The sequence below is a fragment of the Orcinus orca genome, chromosome 14, assembly GCF_937001465.1.
Source record: "Orcinus orca chromosome 14, mOrcOrc1.1, whole genome shotgun sequence".
Taxonomy (NCBI): Eukaryota; Metazoa; Chordata; class Mammalia; order Artiodactyla; family Delphinidae; genus Orcinus; species Orcinus orca.
Window position 1 is genome coordinate 63,457,306 of NC_064572.1, and position 19,236 is coordinate 63,476,541.

The 19,236-nt window shown below is 56.5% G+C and overlaps 1 protein-coding gene and 1 long non-coding RNA gene across 2 annotated transcripts; one reads left to right on the forward strand and one right to left on the reverse strand.

The window, feature by feature from the left end:
• Positions 1 to 2,682: 2,682 nt before the first annotated feature.
• On the reverse strand, positions 2,683 to 18,731 carry LOC125960997 (uncharacterized). The gene is made up of 3 exons (XR_007471267.1): positions 18,610 to 18,731; positions 4,890 to 5,038; positions 2,683 to 2,697 (listed from the first exon to the last, which is right to left on the reverse strand). It is a non-coding gene; the product is annotated as an uncharacterized LOC125960997 (long non-coding RNA).
• TLX1 (T cell leukemia homeobox 1) lies at positions 10,413 to 15,646 on the forward strand. Its single transcript, XM_004268472.3, has 3 exons — positions 10,413 to 11,013; positions 13,032 to 13,233; positions 15,424 to 15,646. The coding sequence occupies exons 1-3, from the start codon at positions 10,413 to 10,415 to the stop codon at positions 15,644 to 15,646; spliced, it is 1,026 nt and encodes a 341-aa protein (XP_004268520.2).
• Positions 18,732 to 19,236: the final 505 nt, after the last annotated feature.

Genomic DNA, 19,236 nt, shown 5'->3' on the forward strand with positions numbered 1-19,236 from the left:
CTTCTGCTGGGCGCAAGGCTCCCAGATTTGGCTCACTCCCACCCGTAGCTGGATATCCAGGGACCTTACCTTTGTTGCATAAGCTGGGTGATCTGTCAAAGCTCAGCAGGCAGCAGTGGAAGGCAGCAGCAGGTGGGAGTCCTGGCTGGAGCAGGGGTCCTGGCTGGGGCAGGGTCTCCGTGGCAGTGCTGGCCACTGGATGATACCCAACAAGGGCTGCAGCCCTAGGTTCCCAGGGTGGTGGCTCTCTTCTGCTCTCCTAGGATCCCCATGGCTCAGTCCCTAGGACACCTGCCCCCCACCCAGTCCCAGGCCTTCTGTTTCTGGGTGGAGGAGGCAAGGGTGCCAACTTGCCCCAAGGCACTCAGAAGCATGGCTGTGTACCCCCCACCCCTAAACACCCAGTCCCCACAGCTCTTGGGTGGAGCTCACAAGACAAGGAAGTCTTGCTGGTGTGCTGGAGCACCAGCTGGTGGGTGTGTATGTATGCTGAGGGGTGAGCTGGGACTCTGGTGGGCCACCCCCTCCCACCCCCCCCACCTCCTGCACATGCAGGAGACACAGAGCTGTGCCTTGGGCCTGGCCGTGGGAGTCCCAGGCCTAGGGCAGAGGAGTCATTTCCCAGCCACACCTCGGGGGAGCTTCTTGTGGTCAGGGCGCTGTGAGTCGGACCTCAAAAAGCAGTGTGTGAGCACTGGATTGGCTGAGATGCAGAGCATGTCAGGGTAGGAGAAGAACGGAACAAAAAGATGCCTGTGCTTGGAAACCATTGTCCAGAAAGACGGGGGATGGGGAGGGGAGCAGAAGGGCAGGTTCAGGAACCACACTGTCAATTGCTGGTGGTGAGGATTCCAGTGGCGGTGTCTGATCCCCGGTGAGGCTGCTGTGGAAATCCAGGATGAGAGGAAGGCAGGTCCCTAGGCAGGCGCTTCCAGCTGCTGGCCTTGGGGTCAGTGTGGCCCCCGGAAGTGGGAGCTGGGTGTCCTTACAAACCCCATTCACACCTCACTCTCACACAGCCCCACACTCTACCCTTAAACCACGTTCACACACACATGGCCAGCACTGCACTCACTGTGGGTGGCTCACAGCTCTCCCTGCTCTTGCACACTCACTCACCCCACACTCACACAGACTACACACACCTCTCTCACTAAGGCATCCAACGGGTCTCATTTCCAGTGGCAGGTTCACCTCCCTCCCCCTCCTGCCCTCACTTCAGGGCCGAAGGGGCACCGAACGGAAGGCAGCTGAGAACCAGGGAGAAGGGCGGGCAGAGGAGGGCCGCGGCCCCTCCCTGTGTCAGCTCCCTCGCCGCTATCCCATTAATCAGAGCTTCACAGTCCAGTTGGGGATCCCCGGCGCCCAGTGCCCCACGTAGCCCGCGGGACAATGGGATTATTTCCGGGGGGAGAGGCTGCCTCGGGCAGGGGCTCAGGCGGCGGTGCCTCCTTTCCTCAATCCGTCCCTCGGCACCCAACCAGCGCCTGCGGCGGCCGGGGCGGGTGACAGAGCGGACACGGGTGGCGCGGGTGGCAGGGCGTGGCCGGCCTAATTCAATTAGCTGGGTCGCCGCCCCCTCCCCGCAACTCTGGGCCGGCTGGGGCTCAGCTTTGGGCAGCTGCTCTTTGTGCTTGGAGCCCATGCATATGGATACAGTCCCTCCGCCTTTGACACCCCACCCCTTTCTGGCACCTGCGGCTCCGTACCCCGCCCGCCCTGAGAGAAGGAGACCTCGGCATCCCCAGAAAAGTTGGGAAACAGTTGGCTGCTGGTGGGCCCAAAGTGGCCGTCAGCAGCGGTGCGTGAAGGGAGCGAGGTGGGTTTTACCTGAGCAGGAGGGTCTGCGAGGAAGAGAGTGTACCTGTAGGGTTGTAGCCTCTGTGCAAACCTGAGTGTGTGCGAAGGGAGAGGTTTGGTTTGGCTTTGAATCTGTGTGGAGGATGTCTGAGTGTGGTTGAGTGTGTCTGTGGGCACCTGTGTACGAATGCGCAAAGGAGGCTTTGCGAGCATCTGTGGGGATTGCACATAGGAGTGTCTGCGTTTTGTGTGCAAGAGTGAGTGTGGGTCTGTGAGTCTGGGCGTCAGAGGGTGTTGTATCTACTCCAAGGCTGTATCTGGAAAGCCTCGGGCGTTCGGTGTCTGTAGGTAACCACTGGTGTATATGCAGGGGTCCGGGTGCAGGCAGGACAGTGTGAAACGCATTACCCCCGCCAGCACCACGACCACCGCGAGCAGCAGCAGCTAACCCTAGCTGCTCCCAGGCCGAATTCAAGGCCCCTCACCCGCCCCTTGTTTTTCTGATGGAGGAGGAGCTTGGCGAGTTAATTTCAAACCGGAACTCCAGCTCAACTCATTTATTCGGAGGAAACTTCCCGAACCCACCATGCTGGCGCAGAGACTGTGGCAGGGCGGCCAGACCCTCTCATTGGCGGCGGGATTTGAGCCGGCCAGGTTTTCCTTCGCCAGGAACATCGCCGTTGCGGCTCCGCGGACGCCTGCAGCTTCCTACGTGCCCTGAGCGCTCTCAAAATTACCAGACCTGTCCATGCGAAGGCAGCCCGAGCTCCTAGGGGCGACAGCGAGACCTTCAACCTGGCTTCCCGGCCGCAGCCTGGGATTGAGCCCCCTGGGACTCTGAGTTTCCTGGGCTTGGAGGTCTCCATCCGCCCTTCCTCTGAGGCCAAATCTCTGCTCCTGGAGGGGCGAGGAATTGAGGCGAGAAGTCTGGGTAGATCTGGCTGCCGCAGCAGCTTCGTGGCCCAGCAGGAAAGCTGGCCTCATTCTCTGATTCCCTGCGGAGATGGAGCGAGAGACCGGCGCACCCGTGGATCCCCAAGGGAGCCTGCCAGCCCCATGCCGCAGGGAGGAGGTTCCTAGAAGGCGGTGGCGGTCCTCAGAGGGCTGACCTGCATCAGGCTAGTGCTCTCTCTGCTCCCGCTCCCTCCCAGGCACCTCGGCTGAGGGCCTGGCTAAGGGGGTGCCCTCCGCCACAGGAAATTCCGCAGATCCAGCAGGACACCTGGTCGTTGAATACGGCCAAGGGTAGAGGACAAGGGTGGGGGAGGCTGGCATGTTCCTGGGGCCCTGGGTCCTAGTTACTGGGACCCACTAGTGGGAAGCCCTCCTGGGCTGTGCCTGTGGAGCCCTCCTGTCGGGGGATGGCAGGGCCATAAAGATCTGTCTTGCCCTGAACTTTCTCTCAGCTCACCCCCCACCCCACCTCACCCCTGTCCGCCTTACCCCACCCTACTCCACTCCACCCTTTGCTCCTGAGAGAAGACCTAACATGGAAGACACACCCAGTCAAGGGCACCAGCGCTGGATGATGAGATCTGAGGGAAGGAGTTGGTCAGAGAGAGCTGAGGCCCTAGCTCAGTGCCCAGAGGTGATGGGGCCAAGAGGTTCCTTTGGGTCAGAAGCTGAGGGGGAGGCCTAGAAGGGAGCGCCTGCACATAAGGACCCCATTGCTCAAGCAGGCTTTGGGTTGTGGGGGTAGGAGGAGGAGAAAGGTGCTGGCCCCTAAGTCAGGTGACAGCTGAGATGTGCCCTACATCAGGGAAGGTCTGTCCCCTGTCCCTCTGTCTTTGACCCATTTGTGGTCCCTCCACTGATGGGAAAATGTGTGCCTGTCCTTCCACGTTGGAGAGATCCTCAGGCCTTGCTCTGTAAGCGCCATCCTGGCGCTGTCCCTGGACAACCCCCACTGCCTGCCCTGAAGGATCACTGAATTGTGTGGCTGGACTCAGCCTGACCTGCTCACTCCCTCCTCCTCCATCCTAGGTTCCCAGAGACAATGTCATCTCTCCCACCACCTCACCCCCAGGTTCCTCAGAGGTAAAGTGCCCTTTACTGTGTTTCTAAGTCCCTGAGTCACCAGCTTCACCTGCCTCCTCCATGGACGGGGACTTTTTCTGCCCCTTTCCTGAGGCAGGTAAGCAAGGCAGAAGGGGTACCTTCGGTACTGGGAATCCAGACCCCAATGGCCCCCCTGCTCTGCTTTGTGTTACATGTCCCCTTACATATTTCTCAGCCTGTTCCATCCTTTCCCTTCAAAATGCCTGTTGGGCATACCCTGTCTCCTGCTGCCCACACCCACAGGTCCACACGTGGCTATTTCCCCGACAATTACCCTAGAAAATAAGAAGCTCCTCCCACAGATGCACACAAACCATCAGCAGCACACATCATTATTACACTCACACCGTCACACAGTAGCTGAAGGATACTCTCGCCCTATAGTATGTGCCCATTACAGAGGAACAGTTACAGAAACACACTCTTATCCTGTTACGGAAAACACACATTCACTTGCATTCTCACTGACATACGTCCTTACGCAGACAAATCCAGTTTGTAAAAATGACCGAGACTCCCTTCCTCTCTCCCAGCACCCTTACTGACATGTGTTTTGCTTGCAGTTATATCCCAATAGCCTAACACAGTACTACCCCAACAGTCTAACACTGATACATCATAGACACTTAATACATACTTGTTGGGTAAATTAACAAAATCAGTCCTCAAAGACATGCCCGGTATGTCTGCACAGCTACCCTCACTGTCATGCACTTTCACATGCAGCTTTCCCCTCATGGAGGCACAGTCCCACAAACAAAAAGTAATTAAGTTACCACAAACACCCCTAAGCTAAAGGACAACCCTGGCCCAGGGGTCTCTCCCAGAGCGGAGAGGGAGCCGGGTGGGATCCAAAGAGGCCTCCCCCTGTGGCTGAGCCCTCCCTTTTCTTTTCCCCCTGCCCCAGCCTCAGCCCCAGCTGCTCCCCTTTTAATTGGAGGTACTTCTTTATCCTGCAGGCAAGGGGAGGGGGCTGGGATGGCGCTGGGGTTGGGAGGGTGTTACCAGGTGGCCTCAGGGCTCAAACTCACCTAGATGTGCGCAGGATACTCCTGCAAGGCAAGAACCACGACTGCCAAGTTTGGTGTTGAGGAAGCAGCTTGTAATGAGTGGAGTCGGAAAAGCAGCATTTGAGCCAGTCTCTGTCTGTTTCCGGGTTTCCGTGAGTCAGTTTTCTCATCTGTAAAATGGTGATAACAAAAGCCACATCACAGGATTATTGGAAGATGAAATGAGATAATTCCTGTGACTGAAGGTGCCTAGGACATCACTTGTGCTTTGTGGGTCCTGCTTTCTTTCCCGCCCCGCCTCTTTCCTAACAGGGCTACTCTGCAAAGCATGAAAAAGTGCTGTGGAAACACCTCCACCGAAGCTGCACTGACTATAAGCTCTGTGTGAGTCTCCTCCCCCATTTCAGAAAACTTTCCAACCTGCAGCACTGTGCTCAGGTAACACTGCTTCCGGGGAGGTGAGGGGGCAGAGCCCAATGAATCCTCACCCTTTTGTCTCATCTTCCTAGGCAGAGATGGGACTGAGAGAGTAACCCTGGCCCCTCAGCAGCTATCCCAGCGGGAAACAAAGGCTGAGGTTAAAGTGGACTCAAAAACTCCAGCTGTGGGGAGGCCAGCACCTCAGAACCAGATTGGGATAAAAGTTGACTCATAAGCAAGAGAGGTGAGTGGGAAGCACTGCAAACATCAGGCAGGCGGGCAGCTGTGAGGGCAGGGGAAAGTTAGGACATCCCTGGGTTGTTGGGTTTTGATGAGAAGAGCACCCTGACAGTCTTAGTGGGCCACTAGGCGGCTGTGACCTCTGCCACCCTAGGCTGGGCCAGCAAGGGCGAGGTCTTCTCCCAGGTACTCTGGACAACTGGTGCCAGACCTGAGGAGGTGAGTGAGGCAGACGCCCAAAGGGTTGGAACAGGCAGGGTTGGAAATTCATAGGGTCTGGAAAGGTCCATCTGGAGGAAGAAGAAAGGAGGAAGAAAAGTGTGAGGAACACTCACGGGGTTTCCAGCATGAGCCAGAGAGTGGCAAAGAGAAGTTGTTCTGAGGGTTACCTAGAAAGACAGGGTTTTTTTTGTTTGTTTGTTTTTTGTGGTACACGGGCCTCTCACTGTTGTGGCCTCTCCCATTGCGGAGCACAGGCTCCGGACGCACAGGCTCAGCAGCCATGGCTCATGGGCCCAGCCGCTCCGTGGCATGTGGGATCTTCCCGGACCAGGGTACGAACCCGTGTCCCCTGCATCAGCAGGCGGACTCTCAACCACTGTGCCACCAGGGAAGCCCAAAAGACAGGGTTTTAATTGCAGCAGGCAGAACTGTGGTTAGACTCAAATATGACTTCTTGACTAACAGGAGCAAGGCAACTGGGACCCAGCATCAAAGGAAGCTGAAGCACCCCTCCCCATCATTTTCAGCCTTATACAGAGAAAATAGTTCAGATTTGGGGGTTCCCAAAAAGTCCTCTTCTGTCTGTGGGATTTCTGGAAAGTTTGTTCATCTCACCAAGTGTTAGTTTTTGTTTCCTCTTTTTTTAAAAAAAAAATAGACTTCCCTGGTGGTGCAGTGGTTAAGAATCCGCCTGCCAATTCAGGGGACACAGGTTTGAGCCCTGGTCTGGGAAGATCCCACGTGCCGCGAAGCAACTAAGCCCATGCACCACAGCTACTGAGCCTGCATGCCTAGAGCCCATGATCCGCAACAAGAGAAGCCGCCTCAATGAGAAACCCGCGCACCGCAGCGAAGAGTAGCCCCTGCTTGCTGCAACTAGAAAAAATCTGTGCACAGCAATGAAGACCCAATGCAGCCAATAAGTAAATAAATAAATTTATTTTAAAAAAGAACTTGAAAAAAATTTAAAAATTAAAATAAAAAATGAGATATAATTCATGTACCATAATATTCAGCCCTTTAAATCATACAATTCAGTGGTTTTTTAGTATATTTACAAAGTTGTGCAACCATCACCACTATCTAATTCTAGAATATTTACATAACTACAAAAAGATCTACAAACAGTAAATGCTGGAGAAGGTGTGGAGAAAAGGGAACCCTTTTGCACTGTTGGTGGGAATGTAAATTGATACAGCCACTATGGAGGTTCCTTAAAAAACTAAAGCTAGAACTACCATATGACCCAGCAATCCCACTACTGGGCATATGCCCTGAGAAAACCAGAATTCAAAAGGACACATGTACCCCAATATTCATTGCAGCACTATTTACAGTAGCCAGGACATGGAAACAAGCTAAATGTCCAATGATAGATGAATAGATAAAGAAGATGTGGTACATATATACAATGGAATATTACTCAGCCATAAAAAGGGTCATTTGTAGAGATGTGGATGGACCTAGAGTCTGTCATACAGAGTGAAGTAAGCCAGAAAGAGAAAAACAAATATCATATATTAATGCATATACGTGGAATCCAGAAATATGGTACAGATGAACCTATTTGTAGGGAAGGAATAGAGACGTAGACATAGAGAACAGACATGTGGACGTGGGGGGAAGGGGAGGGTGGGACAAACTGGGAGATCAGGTTTGACATAAATATACTACCATGTGTAAAATAGATAGCTAGTGGGAACCTGCTGTATAGCACAGAGAGCTCAGCTTGGTGCTCTGTGACAAACTAGATGGGTGGGATGGGGGCGTGGGAGGGAGGTCCAAGAGGGAGGGGATATACGTATGCATATAGCTGATTCACTTCATTGTACACCAGAAACTAACACAACATTGTAAAGCAATTTTATGCCAATTAAAAAAAAGAGAGAGAAAGAACCTTTGTATGCTTTTGCAGCCAATTCCCACTCCCCCCATCCCACTCCCAGCTCCTGGCTACCACTAATCTACTTTCTGCTTCTGTGCATTTACCTATTCTGGATGGTTCATAGAAATGGAATCATACAACATGTGGCCTTTTTGTGCCTGGCTTCTTTCACTTAACATGATGTTTTCTAGGATTTTCTGTATTGTAGCAGGATTTACTTTTTATTCCTTTTTATGGTTGAATAACATTCCATTGTATGGATATACCACATTTTATTTATCCATTCATCAGATGATGGACATCTGAGTTGTTTCCACTTTTTGGCCGTTATGAATAATACTGCTATGAACATTCATTCTGTTTTCTTAATTATTTAAAAATGAGGATGTTTCTATTAATTTCACAGGATTGTTGTGAGTCTTAAATGAGATCGGTGTGGTGCCTGGCACACAGTAGTTTCTCAGTAAAACATTTATGTTTATCTCTGCTTTAGTTCCCTCAAGATAAGAGGCAAGAAAGAGACTCATTCAGGCTCAAACAACTTCCAAAAAATGTTCTGGAACGTCCTGTGTAGAAGTATAGTACCCTCCTGATTGGGTGGATGGAGAGGAGAAAACTGGCAAAGGAGTAGAGTTCTTGCTCATGTTTCTGCTTAGTGTTTACAAACAACCACCAACTTCATATCTGGCTTTGTCGTGAGTGGGCCTTTGTCCACCTGCCTGGAGCCCAGGCAAGGGTTTTCCCATAGAGGTGTGCCTCCAACCAGCAGCCAGGCTTCCAGGCCAACCCATAAAAGCAAGTTGAATCCAGCTCCTCCATCTTGATCAAGTCACTTAGCCTCGTTGAAATGTGGTTTCCTTGAATCCAGAAAACGGGAATAATACTCATCTTGAAGAGTTGGTGTAGTAGAGTTTATAGTGTTTTCCGTAACACTTACCACCATCTGGCTTATTGTATTTGCTTCTTTGTTTCTTGTATTCCATTCTGTGGAATGTAAACTCCATGAGGACAGGAACTTTGTTTTGTTCACTGCTGTTTTCCCAGTGCCAAGAACAGTGACTGACACACAGTAGGCACTCAATAAAATATTTGTTGAATAAGGAGGTTCTTTCATTCATTATTTACCCAAGATGAGGATATTTTGTGGGTTGTATTCCACAGGGGGGAACAGAGACGAATAAGCCATTCCCTGCCTCCAAGGAGATCTCTTCAGGTTAAAGTAACAGACATGGCCAAAGCAAATAGATTGCAATGAGATGTGTTAAGTAGAATGTGAGCCTCCACATGCTAGCATCTTGTGTGATAGAGACAGTCCCTCCCTGAAGGCCTGTTGAATCTGAAATAAACCAGAAATAGATCCCAAGTGATCCAACCTGTGCCCTTACCAGGGCTTGGCTCCTGGGAGGGAGCAGATCTTTCTCTAGTAGAGAGGAGGAAGAGGGGAAGCAGAAAAAGGGAGTTTCCTTCTTCTCTCCTGGGCTCTAAGCCAGTCAGCCACAGGCAAAACTTTGAAAAGGCTTAAATTTGTCCTAGATGTACTTCCCTGATCTTGGTCCCACCATACCCAGCCCTCACTGTTTTAAGCCCCTAGGCCTCCCTTCCAAGATTCCAAAAGTAAGAAAATAACTCCTTCCCCTCACTATAATACAAAGGTTTCTTGCTTGGAATAGCCAGCCCTGGGCTAGTTGCTAGATGAAAGCAATCTGATTGAATTCATTCACATACTGTGAGAACTGCTTCTTGAGGCTTCTGTCTATTTAAAAGGAAAGGGGGTGCCTTGATGCCTGGACACCCCAACAGCATGCCCCAAGCCAACTCCCTTGACTTGTGCCTGTCTTTCAGGAAGTCTTCCCTCCCTCAGTTTCTCTAAACTGGCAGAGCTGGGGCTGTTGCTGACTTTTTCAACAACATATAGCCAGTTGTTCATAGGCCTGTGTTTTAAAAGACAAGCCTGAACTCACCTTCCTGCCTCAGGGGCCTGGGCTCCATACCCGGGGAGTAGACAGTCTTCTACTTTCTAACAAGCCGGACTGCAAGTTTGGAGTAAATCCTCTGGTTGACAGACAGGTGCTTCCCAGCTGAGCCCTTGAGGTGATTCTCCAGTAGCGCTGGGATGCCCCTTCCCCAGAGGCCTGGTGGGCTGGCCCCTGTGGCCCAATTCTAAGCAAGCGGGCGGCTCCTGCCAGGCTGGGAAAAGGACTCTGACCTCCACCTCCTTGGGGCCATCTGTCTATCGGTCTCTGGGAATGCCGGCCTCCTATTCTTTTTCTTTCTCCTCTTAAGCCTCTGGTTGGCCTCTTCTCTCTCTTCTTGAACTACTTCTCTGAGCCTCTGTCTCAGTCCCTCCGTCTCGGGCTCCTACATCTGTCTCGGCTCCAGGCCTCCCTCTCCCGTTCTCCGCCCCTCCCCCGCGCTGTCATTCACCCCGCTCCTCTCCGCGCACAGCCAATGGAGAGACCCGGCCGAAACGGCGAGGCTCGCTCGCACCGTGGTTTTTCGCCCGGTGATTGATGTCCCAGAGTCAACAGCTAGCGAGCAGCCGGAGAGGGGAAGGAGCAGCCGGAGAGGGGAAGAATACGGCGCCCCCTCTCTCCTTCCCCTCCCCCCTACTTTAGCCCCTCTGCGCACTTAGCCTCCAAGTCTCAGCGCAGCCAGGAGCCGCCGCCGCCTCAGTGCCTCCGCGCCTCAGCGCCGCTGCGCGCTGCCCCCGAGCCAAGCACAGCGAGTGCCACCGCCCAGCCCCCCCGCCCACAGCAGGGCCGGGGTCGGGGGCTAGCATGGAGCACCTGGGTCCGCACCATCTCCACCCGGGCCACGCGGAGCCCATCAGCTTTGGCATCGACCAGATCCTCAACAGCCCGGACCAGGGCAGCTGCATGGGGCCCTCCTCTCGCCTCCAGGACGGAGAATACGGCCTTGGCTGTTTGGTTGGAGGCGCTTACCCTTACGGCGGCGGGGGCCCCGCGGCCGGGGCGGGGGCCGGGGGCGCGGGGGCCTATGGCGCTGGAGGCCCGAGCGGCCCCGGTGGCCCGGCGGGCGGCGGCGGCGGCGGCGCCTGCAGCATGGGCCCGCTGGCCGGCTCCTACAACGTGAACATGGCCTTGGCGGGCGGCCCCGGTCCCAACGGCGGCGGCGGCGGCGGCGGCGGCGGCGGCGGCGGCGGCGGCGGCGGCGGGGCGGGGGCGCTGAGCGCTGCGGGGGTGATACGAGTGCCCGCGCACAGGCCGCTAGCTGGAGCGGTGGCCCACCCTCAACCTCTGGCTACCGGTTTGCCCACCGTGCCCTCCGTGCCTGCCGTGCCGGGCGTCAACAACCTCACCGGCCTCACCTTTCCCTGGATGGAGAGTAACCGCAGATACACAAAGGACAGGTTCACAGGTGAGTCCGGCCCGCGCGCGCCCCGCCTGGCCGCGGTCCCGGCTCTCCTCTACCCCCTCACTCCTGCCCCGTGGCTCCCCGCAGCCCGCTCTGTGCGCCAGGTCTCCCAGCTCCTCTTGGTGCCTCCCCCAAGTTCAGCCGCCCGCCACCTCTCTAAGCTCGCGGAATCGACTTGCTGGAAGAGTTCTCCCAGCCTGGGCCCCTCTCCGTCTCTCCCACAGGACCCCTGCTCTGAGAAGCTCTCCCTGATCCCCTCTCGGAGTCCCTGGGCCCGGTCAGGCGGAGGGAAGGGGAATGTAGCTTCGGGGCTACTACCTTCCGCCGGCATTTGGGGCTCGGGTATCTCGGAGAAAGGGGCGCGATGTGAACAAACTGTTTCTTGCGTCCCGGCAGACGTTCTCTGGCCGAGGCGGCGAGCCCCAGAATCAGACGCAAGGAAAACAGGTTCACACACACACACACACACACACACTTCACGCTCCGTGGTCCAGTGCCCGTCGCGCTGCCGAACCCGGTAGAGGCTCCGAGCCGGAGTAAAGCAACAGAGCTGGCGGGCCCTTCTTCCCGGACTGCAGGCTCCGTCCGGGTCAGTGGCAGCGCGAGGCTGAGCCGCCCGCTTCATTTTCGTTCTGTCCCGGCTCGGCGTCCTCCCCTCTGGGCCCAGCCTTGTTTCCTCCGGCGTTAATAATGCACCGGCCAGGCCCGTGATCGATCGGCAGCCGAAAGAACTCCTGGGACGATTACGCACTCGGCGGCTTCCGCCTGCCGCCCTCTCAGCTGCCTGCTCCGCGCCTTCCTCCGCTTGCCTCGGCTCCCTCCGTTCCCTCTTCCGCTCACGGCACTCGGCTCTCGATCCTGCGCGGGCCCCTTTCCCCGGCCTCACTTCCCGCCGCCCTTAGCGTTCCCTGGATCCGATACTACAATCCTCCCGCCGGACCAAGCCCGCTGGGAGGCAGCCACGAGTTGAGCCTGAGTTCCTGGCCGGGCCTTAGACAGAGGAAGCAGGAGGCATAGGCGGCTGCCGACCGACCACGACGTGGGGCTCCCATGGGGCTCGGGCTCCAGGGCCCAATGGTGGAAGGGGAATAGGCAGTTAAGAGCTAGACCCTGGGCTAAGCCCCTGTTCCAGCTTTGGAAACTTGGCCCAGACCCTGGGTTTGTGGCAAAGTGGGGTGGAGGGAGGTAGAAGAGCCATTCTGCTCTGGGCCTCCAGAAGGGGCCCCAGTGCCCCAACCCAAGTCCTCTCAGGCCTGGGGAGGCAGGGCCTAGTGCCCCATCCCACTCCCCCCACCCAGGCCAAGCTGGTCTTAAAAGACTCTGATGGAACACCCTCCCCACCCCCGAGCCTGGAACCCACTGGGCCTGGGTCTCTGGCGAAAAGGTACTCCACGTAGCCTACCTAGGGGAGCCACAGCCTGCCGTAATCTTGCTTTAGGCCTAAAGAAGGTTCTGAGGGAGTATATGGCTGTCACCTTATGCATCTGCCTTTGTGCCTGTGCTTGTCTGGGTGTCAGCTTGTCTGGGTGTATAGATCTATAATTTGCCCCTGTTGTACGTGATGTGTCTGTGTATGTTGCTGTGTGATGGAGGCCTCAGGTCAGGACCCAGCATTCAGGGCCTTGACCAAGGATAGCCTCTTACCGTTGGGCAGCTTCTCTGAGGCTGGAGACCTGAGGCTATTGGGGGAACTGCGACCTTTAGCTCGCCTCAGAGGTGCCCCTCAAGGAGACTGCGGCTGTGTGTGATGGACACGTGGGAGGTCAGGGCTAGGGAGGTCTCCGTGGTGGCAGCAGCGGCGTCGGCCTGGCGTGCGGGCGGGGGCCATTTCACGCCGCGGGCTTGGAGCTGAGGGCTGATGGGAGGACCACAGCTCTTCTCCTGGGGTCTAGCCGCTGCGCTCGCTGACTCGCGGGGTGTCGGGCCTGGGACGCCTCCTGACGCTCTGCCGCTTGCCTCTGCCGTCTGTCTGTCTCCCGCTCCAGTGGCCCTCTCACCCTTCACTGTAACACGCCGTATAGGTCACCCCTATCAGAATCGGACGCCCCCCAAGAAGAAGAAGCCGCGCACGTCCTTCACGCGCCTGCAAATCTGCGAGCTAGAGAAGCGCTTCCACCGCCAGAAGTACCTGGCCTCGGCCGAGCGCGCCGCCCTGGCCAAGGCGCTCAAAATGACCGACGCGCAAGTCAAAACCTGGTTCCAGAACCGGCGGACAAAGTGGAGGTAAGCGCGCTGGGCGGGCGCGGCCGTGGGTGGCGCAGTCTCCGGCTCCGGGCCTCTCTGGGGGCGTTCATACTCCCATGCTCGCCACTTTCCTATGGCTCTGGTTCGGAGGAGAGCGCTGCTCTGCTAGGCTCGCGGGGAGCGGAAAGCCACCGTGGCCGATGACTGGACGGGGCCGAGAGCCCCAGCTGTTTTTCTTTCAGGCTTTCTGGCCCGGGGGCGCACACTCAGTGCGGGTGTAGACGCGGCTGGTCTCCGCCGCTGCTTGGGGAAACGTCCGGGTTTGAGCGCAGTCTACGCAGTCCAGGCTTCCGAGATCAGTGCGTCCTGAGGGACTTTTTGTTTGCGCAAACTTACGTGTACAGAGATGCCTCGTCTATCCCGGAGACCGGAGGCAGGATGGCAGGCGCCCTGTTTCTGCGCCCCAGCCGGGGCTCCCGCTAGAGCGTCTGGGACCCCATACCGTGGGCCTCGGCCCTACTGACTCACTCCTCCCCAGACGCCTCGCCTGGGCGCAGCGGTTCCCCTACCGGGGAAGGGGGAAATCAATCTGCGCCGGCTGCGGCGGGGTTTTCGAGGGTCCTACTGAAAGGGGGATCAATCAGGAGCAGATGGGTGTATGTGTGTGAGTGAGAGAGAGAGAAACATTTTCTCTTCTCACGTCACACACCCACAACTACACTCATTTTTCCCCCCACACAGGCGCTTTCTCCGATTGCACCCTCTTGCACCCCTGCACCCTCCCGCACATCTGGCCCGCCTACTCGGTTCCACACGTGCCGGGAGTTTCTTGCTAGCTCAGGCCTCAGTGGGGAGAGCAAGAGAGTCTGGGCGAAGTCCCCGGCGCCTGGCCGGGAGGGCCTGGGTCCGGAGGAAGGAATTGAAGTTTCTTTTTCTGAATGAAGGCTAGGAATCTGCCGCCGTGGCCACAAAGGAAGCCACTGCCCCGCGAGTCTGCTGCTCCCCCCACATTCCTGCTGCTGGGGAAGGGGTGGGAGACGTTGCTCCAGACCTCTGGAAAGCTAAGGAGGGAGCAAGGGCTGGGGGGGGAGGGGGGTGGACATACTTGCATTCCCAAGGCCCACCGGGGCTGCAGCCTAGGCGAGGGGAGGGGGTCAGGCAAGCCCTTGGGGTCAGGACACAGAGAAAAATAGAGAATAGCAGACAGAGAGAAACTGATACACAAGGGGGGGTGGCGGCAAAGACAAACACCCCACCCAGGGAGAAAAGGAAAAAACAGTCAGCCTGAAGAAGTCTTATGTACAATAAAGGAAAGCCATAGTTGACTAAAACCTTCATTTTCGTTTCAAACAAATTCCCTGAAATTCTGAGAGAAGGAAGAGGGTGGGGTGAGAGAAAACAAGAGGAAAAAAAGACACAAAGTCTAAAGGAACAGACATAGTTTGAAATGCGGGGAAGAAGGGGAAGACGAGAGACAGAAAGACACAGAGAGAAAAGGCTAGAAGGGGCGGCGAGGAGGCCGGCGTCCGCCGCTGAGAGAGGCCCTCGCCGGCTTCGCGCGGCTTCATCGATCGCCTACAAATTGCTTCTGGAGGCCCCGGGGACTCCCATTAGGTCTGTCCACCTTAGAGACAGACGTTTGATCTCAGTTGACGGGGTGGAGGGAAGGCATTAAATGGAATAAGTGAGTCATCGCCTCCCTGGACCGCCTTGGAGGAAGCCGGCCGGTCCGGCGGGAATCCCAGCAGGGCACAGGGCTTGGCGCAGGAGGTCAGAAGACTGGGAGAGGTTCGCAGAGGGAAGGGGGAGAAGAGAGGTCTGTCAGGGCAGCTCATATCCACTGGCCCTTGCCTCTGCCCTGGACTGGTGAGGAGGGTGAGGCCCCTCAGACTTGGGAAGGCTCCTGGTCTTCCTGGGGTCTGGGGAGAGGCGAAATGCCATCCTAGCCCTGGCTGCGCCTTCCAGGCTGGTGAGGGTGTGGGCCCTGCCTGGAGCCGGGGAGCTCCAGCTGCTTGGGCCTAGCGGATTTCCCCACAGCTCCCCCAGGATACCCCCCAATCTACTTTTGGGGCTTCCAGTCTTTGTGGAGTCAGGACCCTCAAGATAAGGGAATGCATTCAAGGGGCCCAAGTGGAAATTGGGGGCCGCGAAGGGGAGCAGTGCCCGCTCGTTCAGGCTGTCTCCTGGGAGCGCGCCCGAAGCGTCGGTAACGGCTTGTCCCCGGTGCAGGCGGCAGACCGCGGAGGAGCGTGAGGCCGAGAGGCAGCAGGCGAACCGCATCCTCCTGCAGCTGCAGCAAGAGGCCTTCCAGAAGAGCCTGGCGCAGCCGCTGCCCGCCGACCCGCTCTGCGTGCACAACTCCTCGCTCTTCGCCCTGCAGAACCTGCAGCCGTGGTCTGACGACTCGACCAAGATCACCAGCGTCACGTCCGTGGCGTCGGCCTGTGAGTGAGCCTGCCTGCTCCGCCCCGTGAGACCCGGGCCCAGCCAAGGGTCGCGAGGCCTGAGAGCCGCGACTCTCGCCGCCCTCCTGCCGAAGACTGCACGCAGCAGGGGAACGCCGTGCCCCTCCCTCCGCACCGGCCCGCGCTCTCGTGCCGACGCTGTTCTCTTTTTGGTGGAAAAGAAGAGAAGACCGCGCAAGAAAGGGACGCGCGGCCGCCTCCCAGATGCCTATGCGGTCTGGCGCCTGCTGGAACTGTTCGGAGTCCTCCGTTTGCGTCTCTTTTATTTTATTCTGATTTTTAACGTGGGACTGAGAGAGGCAGGAAAGGTGGAGGAAGAAGAGCTTCTGGGAACCCTAGAGGACAGCATGAGCTGTCATTTGAACTTGCCCTGGGGAGAGCACTCTGTTTTCCACTCCGCATCATACACGGACACCCACAGGCCCTCACAGAGGTGATTTCACTGTCCCTCCTGGTGTCACCCCACAGTCACACACAGGGGACCTATGGCAGAGTGTTATGCACACACAGGGCCATAGCCTTCACACCCTTGACCCTTACTATCAGGGGTGACCCAGATTCATTCTGAACAGCATGGCGCTTCTCACAAACACAAGGTCACGGTCACAGTGTGACACATCGTCACACACACAGCAGCCACAACAGTGTCACTTGGCCTGCCAGACCCCCATCACATAGCCTAGCCACACCCAGGTACGCACAGACAGGTTTCCACACAAACTCAGCCTATTTCTCCAGATCCTGTTCGTAGGGGGCGTTTAAGTTATGCACTTATAAGGTGTTCTCTGTGTAACCTTTTTATAAAGTGCTTGTGTAATTTATGTGAAAAAATAATAAAACCCTCCGGATCCGGAGTCAAGGCTGCCTGCTCCTTGCTGAGCCCAGCACCTTGCAGCTACTTGGGTTTGGTGTGAGCTGGTACAGCCAGGGCAGCCCCTGGTACCTAAATTTGAGGGACATCTGGGGACCAGGACCTACAGGCTCTGGAGAGAGGAAAGAAGGAGGGGAAGAAATGGAGAGAAGGCAGTGCTGAGGAAAGTTGGGAGAGCCAGCGCTAGAGATTTGTCTTTGGGTGTGAGAGTTATGCGTGTGCATTGTGTGTTTGTGATGGGTGTGGGCAATCAGGATTTCACTGATAATGAATGTTTGTAAGTGTTCAATTGTGTAATTTTGTTTGCAGTTGTGTGTGCTTATTCTGCTTAAGTTGCAGATCGAAACTACCATTATACATACGAACTTGTGGTGGTGTCTGTGTGACCATGTATGAATGTGGCTTTTTGGATAGCTGTGTAATCACCAGCGTCTGTGATTGTGAACGAATCATGTGGTAATGTTTGTGAAAGTACGTATTAGTTTCTCATTGTGAATCTATTCTTGTGTTAAATGTGTGAATGTTTGTGATTGTGTATCATCTATAATTGTATGAATGCAATCATGTGTGAGATGTGTTTTACTGTATATATTTGTGTGAGACCGTATATAATTGGGGGAGTGAATTAATGGGGAGTGTGGATCATTGTGGGTGACTGTCCCTGCAGGTGAGTGTGTGTGGTGTTGTGTGAGTGGGTGTAATTGTGCACTGCTAGTGTACATGGTGGTGGGGGTCTAAGGTGGGGTGTGCAGATACATTGTGGGGGTATCAGCATCAGCTTGGAGTTTGGGGGTTCCAGGCTGTTACCCAGCAAGCTGCAGAGACTGGGGCATGCTGTCAGTAATCGGGTCAGGATCCTCTGTGGTGCTCAAAACAAGATTTCCCAGCTTCCAGCACTAGGCTGGCCTAGGAGGGAATCTGAAAAACAGACTTCCCAGGGACCTTCAGGGAGGCCCCAGACCACTTTAGCAGGGACAGCAGCCACAGTACACAGCCCTCCCCATAACATTTAGTCCCCTGCCTACTAGACCAATCTCAGGATGCACAAAACTGACTTGAGCCTGCTTTTCTGGAAGAGGCTAGGTGGTGAAGACTTTGGGGAACATGCCATCCTTGTAGAGTAGGGTGGGGGCATAGGGGGCTGTTTCTTTGGGATGGGAGAGTGAGAGAGCTTTGTGGCTAAAACTAGAAGAGAGTGGGGTGTGGGGCTTGTTCGTGTATGCAGAGCTGTGTGCACCCACACTGGGGTTGAGTGGAGGAGAGTTATGGAAACCATTAGAGCCCTCATCCTCCCCAGACTGCCATCCTGGATCTGCCATATGATACGGGGACAAACAGCAACCTCCAACCCAAGGAGGTCCAAGGGGAAATTTGGCTGAGTGGGCAAAGGGCAGTGTTTGTCCACCTCTCATCTGTGGCCCCCTTGGAGTAGGATCTGGGCAGAAGAGGATTCTGGGTCCAAAGGACTTCCGGGGTGGAGGGGCTACCCCACCCCCAGGCCCACCCGGTGACCAGGCCAGGCCCTGACGGCGTGTTGGTCGTGGGGAGAAAGTTCTAGCCTCAACGACAAGTCTGCAGTGGGTCTCCCGCCGGCACTGGCTCCCGCATCCAGTACCGGGCCAAGCGAAATCCGGAAATGGCTTTCTGGAACCGCAGAATTCGGCTCCTTCTGCCTGGGCAGGTCTGGCTGTTCTTCCCCTCCCGCCGCCAGGACTGGAGCTGCCCAGCCCGAACCTTCTTCGTTCGGTGAGGTATCTCTCCTTCATCTGCGTCTTTAAGAGGCACCTTCAGTGCCTACCCGTCGCAGTATTCCAGAGTTGCCGACCCCAGAGGAGTCTGGGGTCTTCCTCCCACCTCCCAATCCCTGGGACCCCTCAAGAGGCTGGGCGCCCGAAGGCTCCTGTATATTTTCTGGCCGCAGACTGTCCAGCTGAGGAGCTGAGGCAGGAATGGGGAGTGGCTGCCCGGCCCAAACTCAATCCCCAAATCGGCTCCGAAGCCCGACTCTTCACCACCACCCCTTCGCCCCTCCTCTTGCAAGACAAACGCAAGCAAAACTAGGCAGAACACACTTCCTACCTGCCCCGATCTTCACAAACAGCTGGGGTCACACTCAAAACGGCGCAGGCCTAGGCCCCTCAGCCCCGCTGCTCTCGGACCCTGTCCAGCTTGTCGGGGACTCGCGGGGGATGGGGCTTCCGCACGCCAGGATCCCGGGCGCCCATCGCGGGAGGCCACCCGACTCCCCGTCCCCACTCGCGGCTCCCGCGCGCCTGCTCCCGGCACTCGCTGGCGGCCCGGTTCGCACACTCTCCCGGGGCCCCTCCCAAGCGCCCAGGCCCCGGGGCGAGGCGTCGCAGGGGGTGGGGGCAGACTCTCCGGGGCGCTGGGGCCCTCGGCGCTGAGGGACGGCGCGCAACTCCCCTCTCTCCGCCGGAAATTCGTTGGGGTGGAATCTCGCCGAATCCCGTGTCGGCCGAGGGCCGCGGCTAGGACAGGGCTGGAGGGCGGCGGGGCCCGCACACCCCGTCCCGAGGAGACGCAGGCTGGAAGGGAGCGGGCTGCCAGGGCCAACTACCCGCCGCAGAAACCTCACAACTCCGGGTCTGCCACCGCCCCTGCCGGAAATGGTCGGTCTCTGTTCAAAAATAGAAGAGGAACAAATTATCCGAATAATGGTGTGTAGGGGTGCGGAAAGAAAAGAGG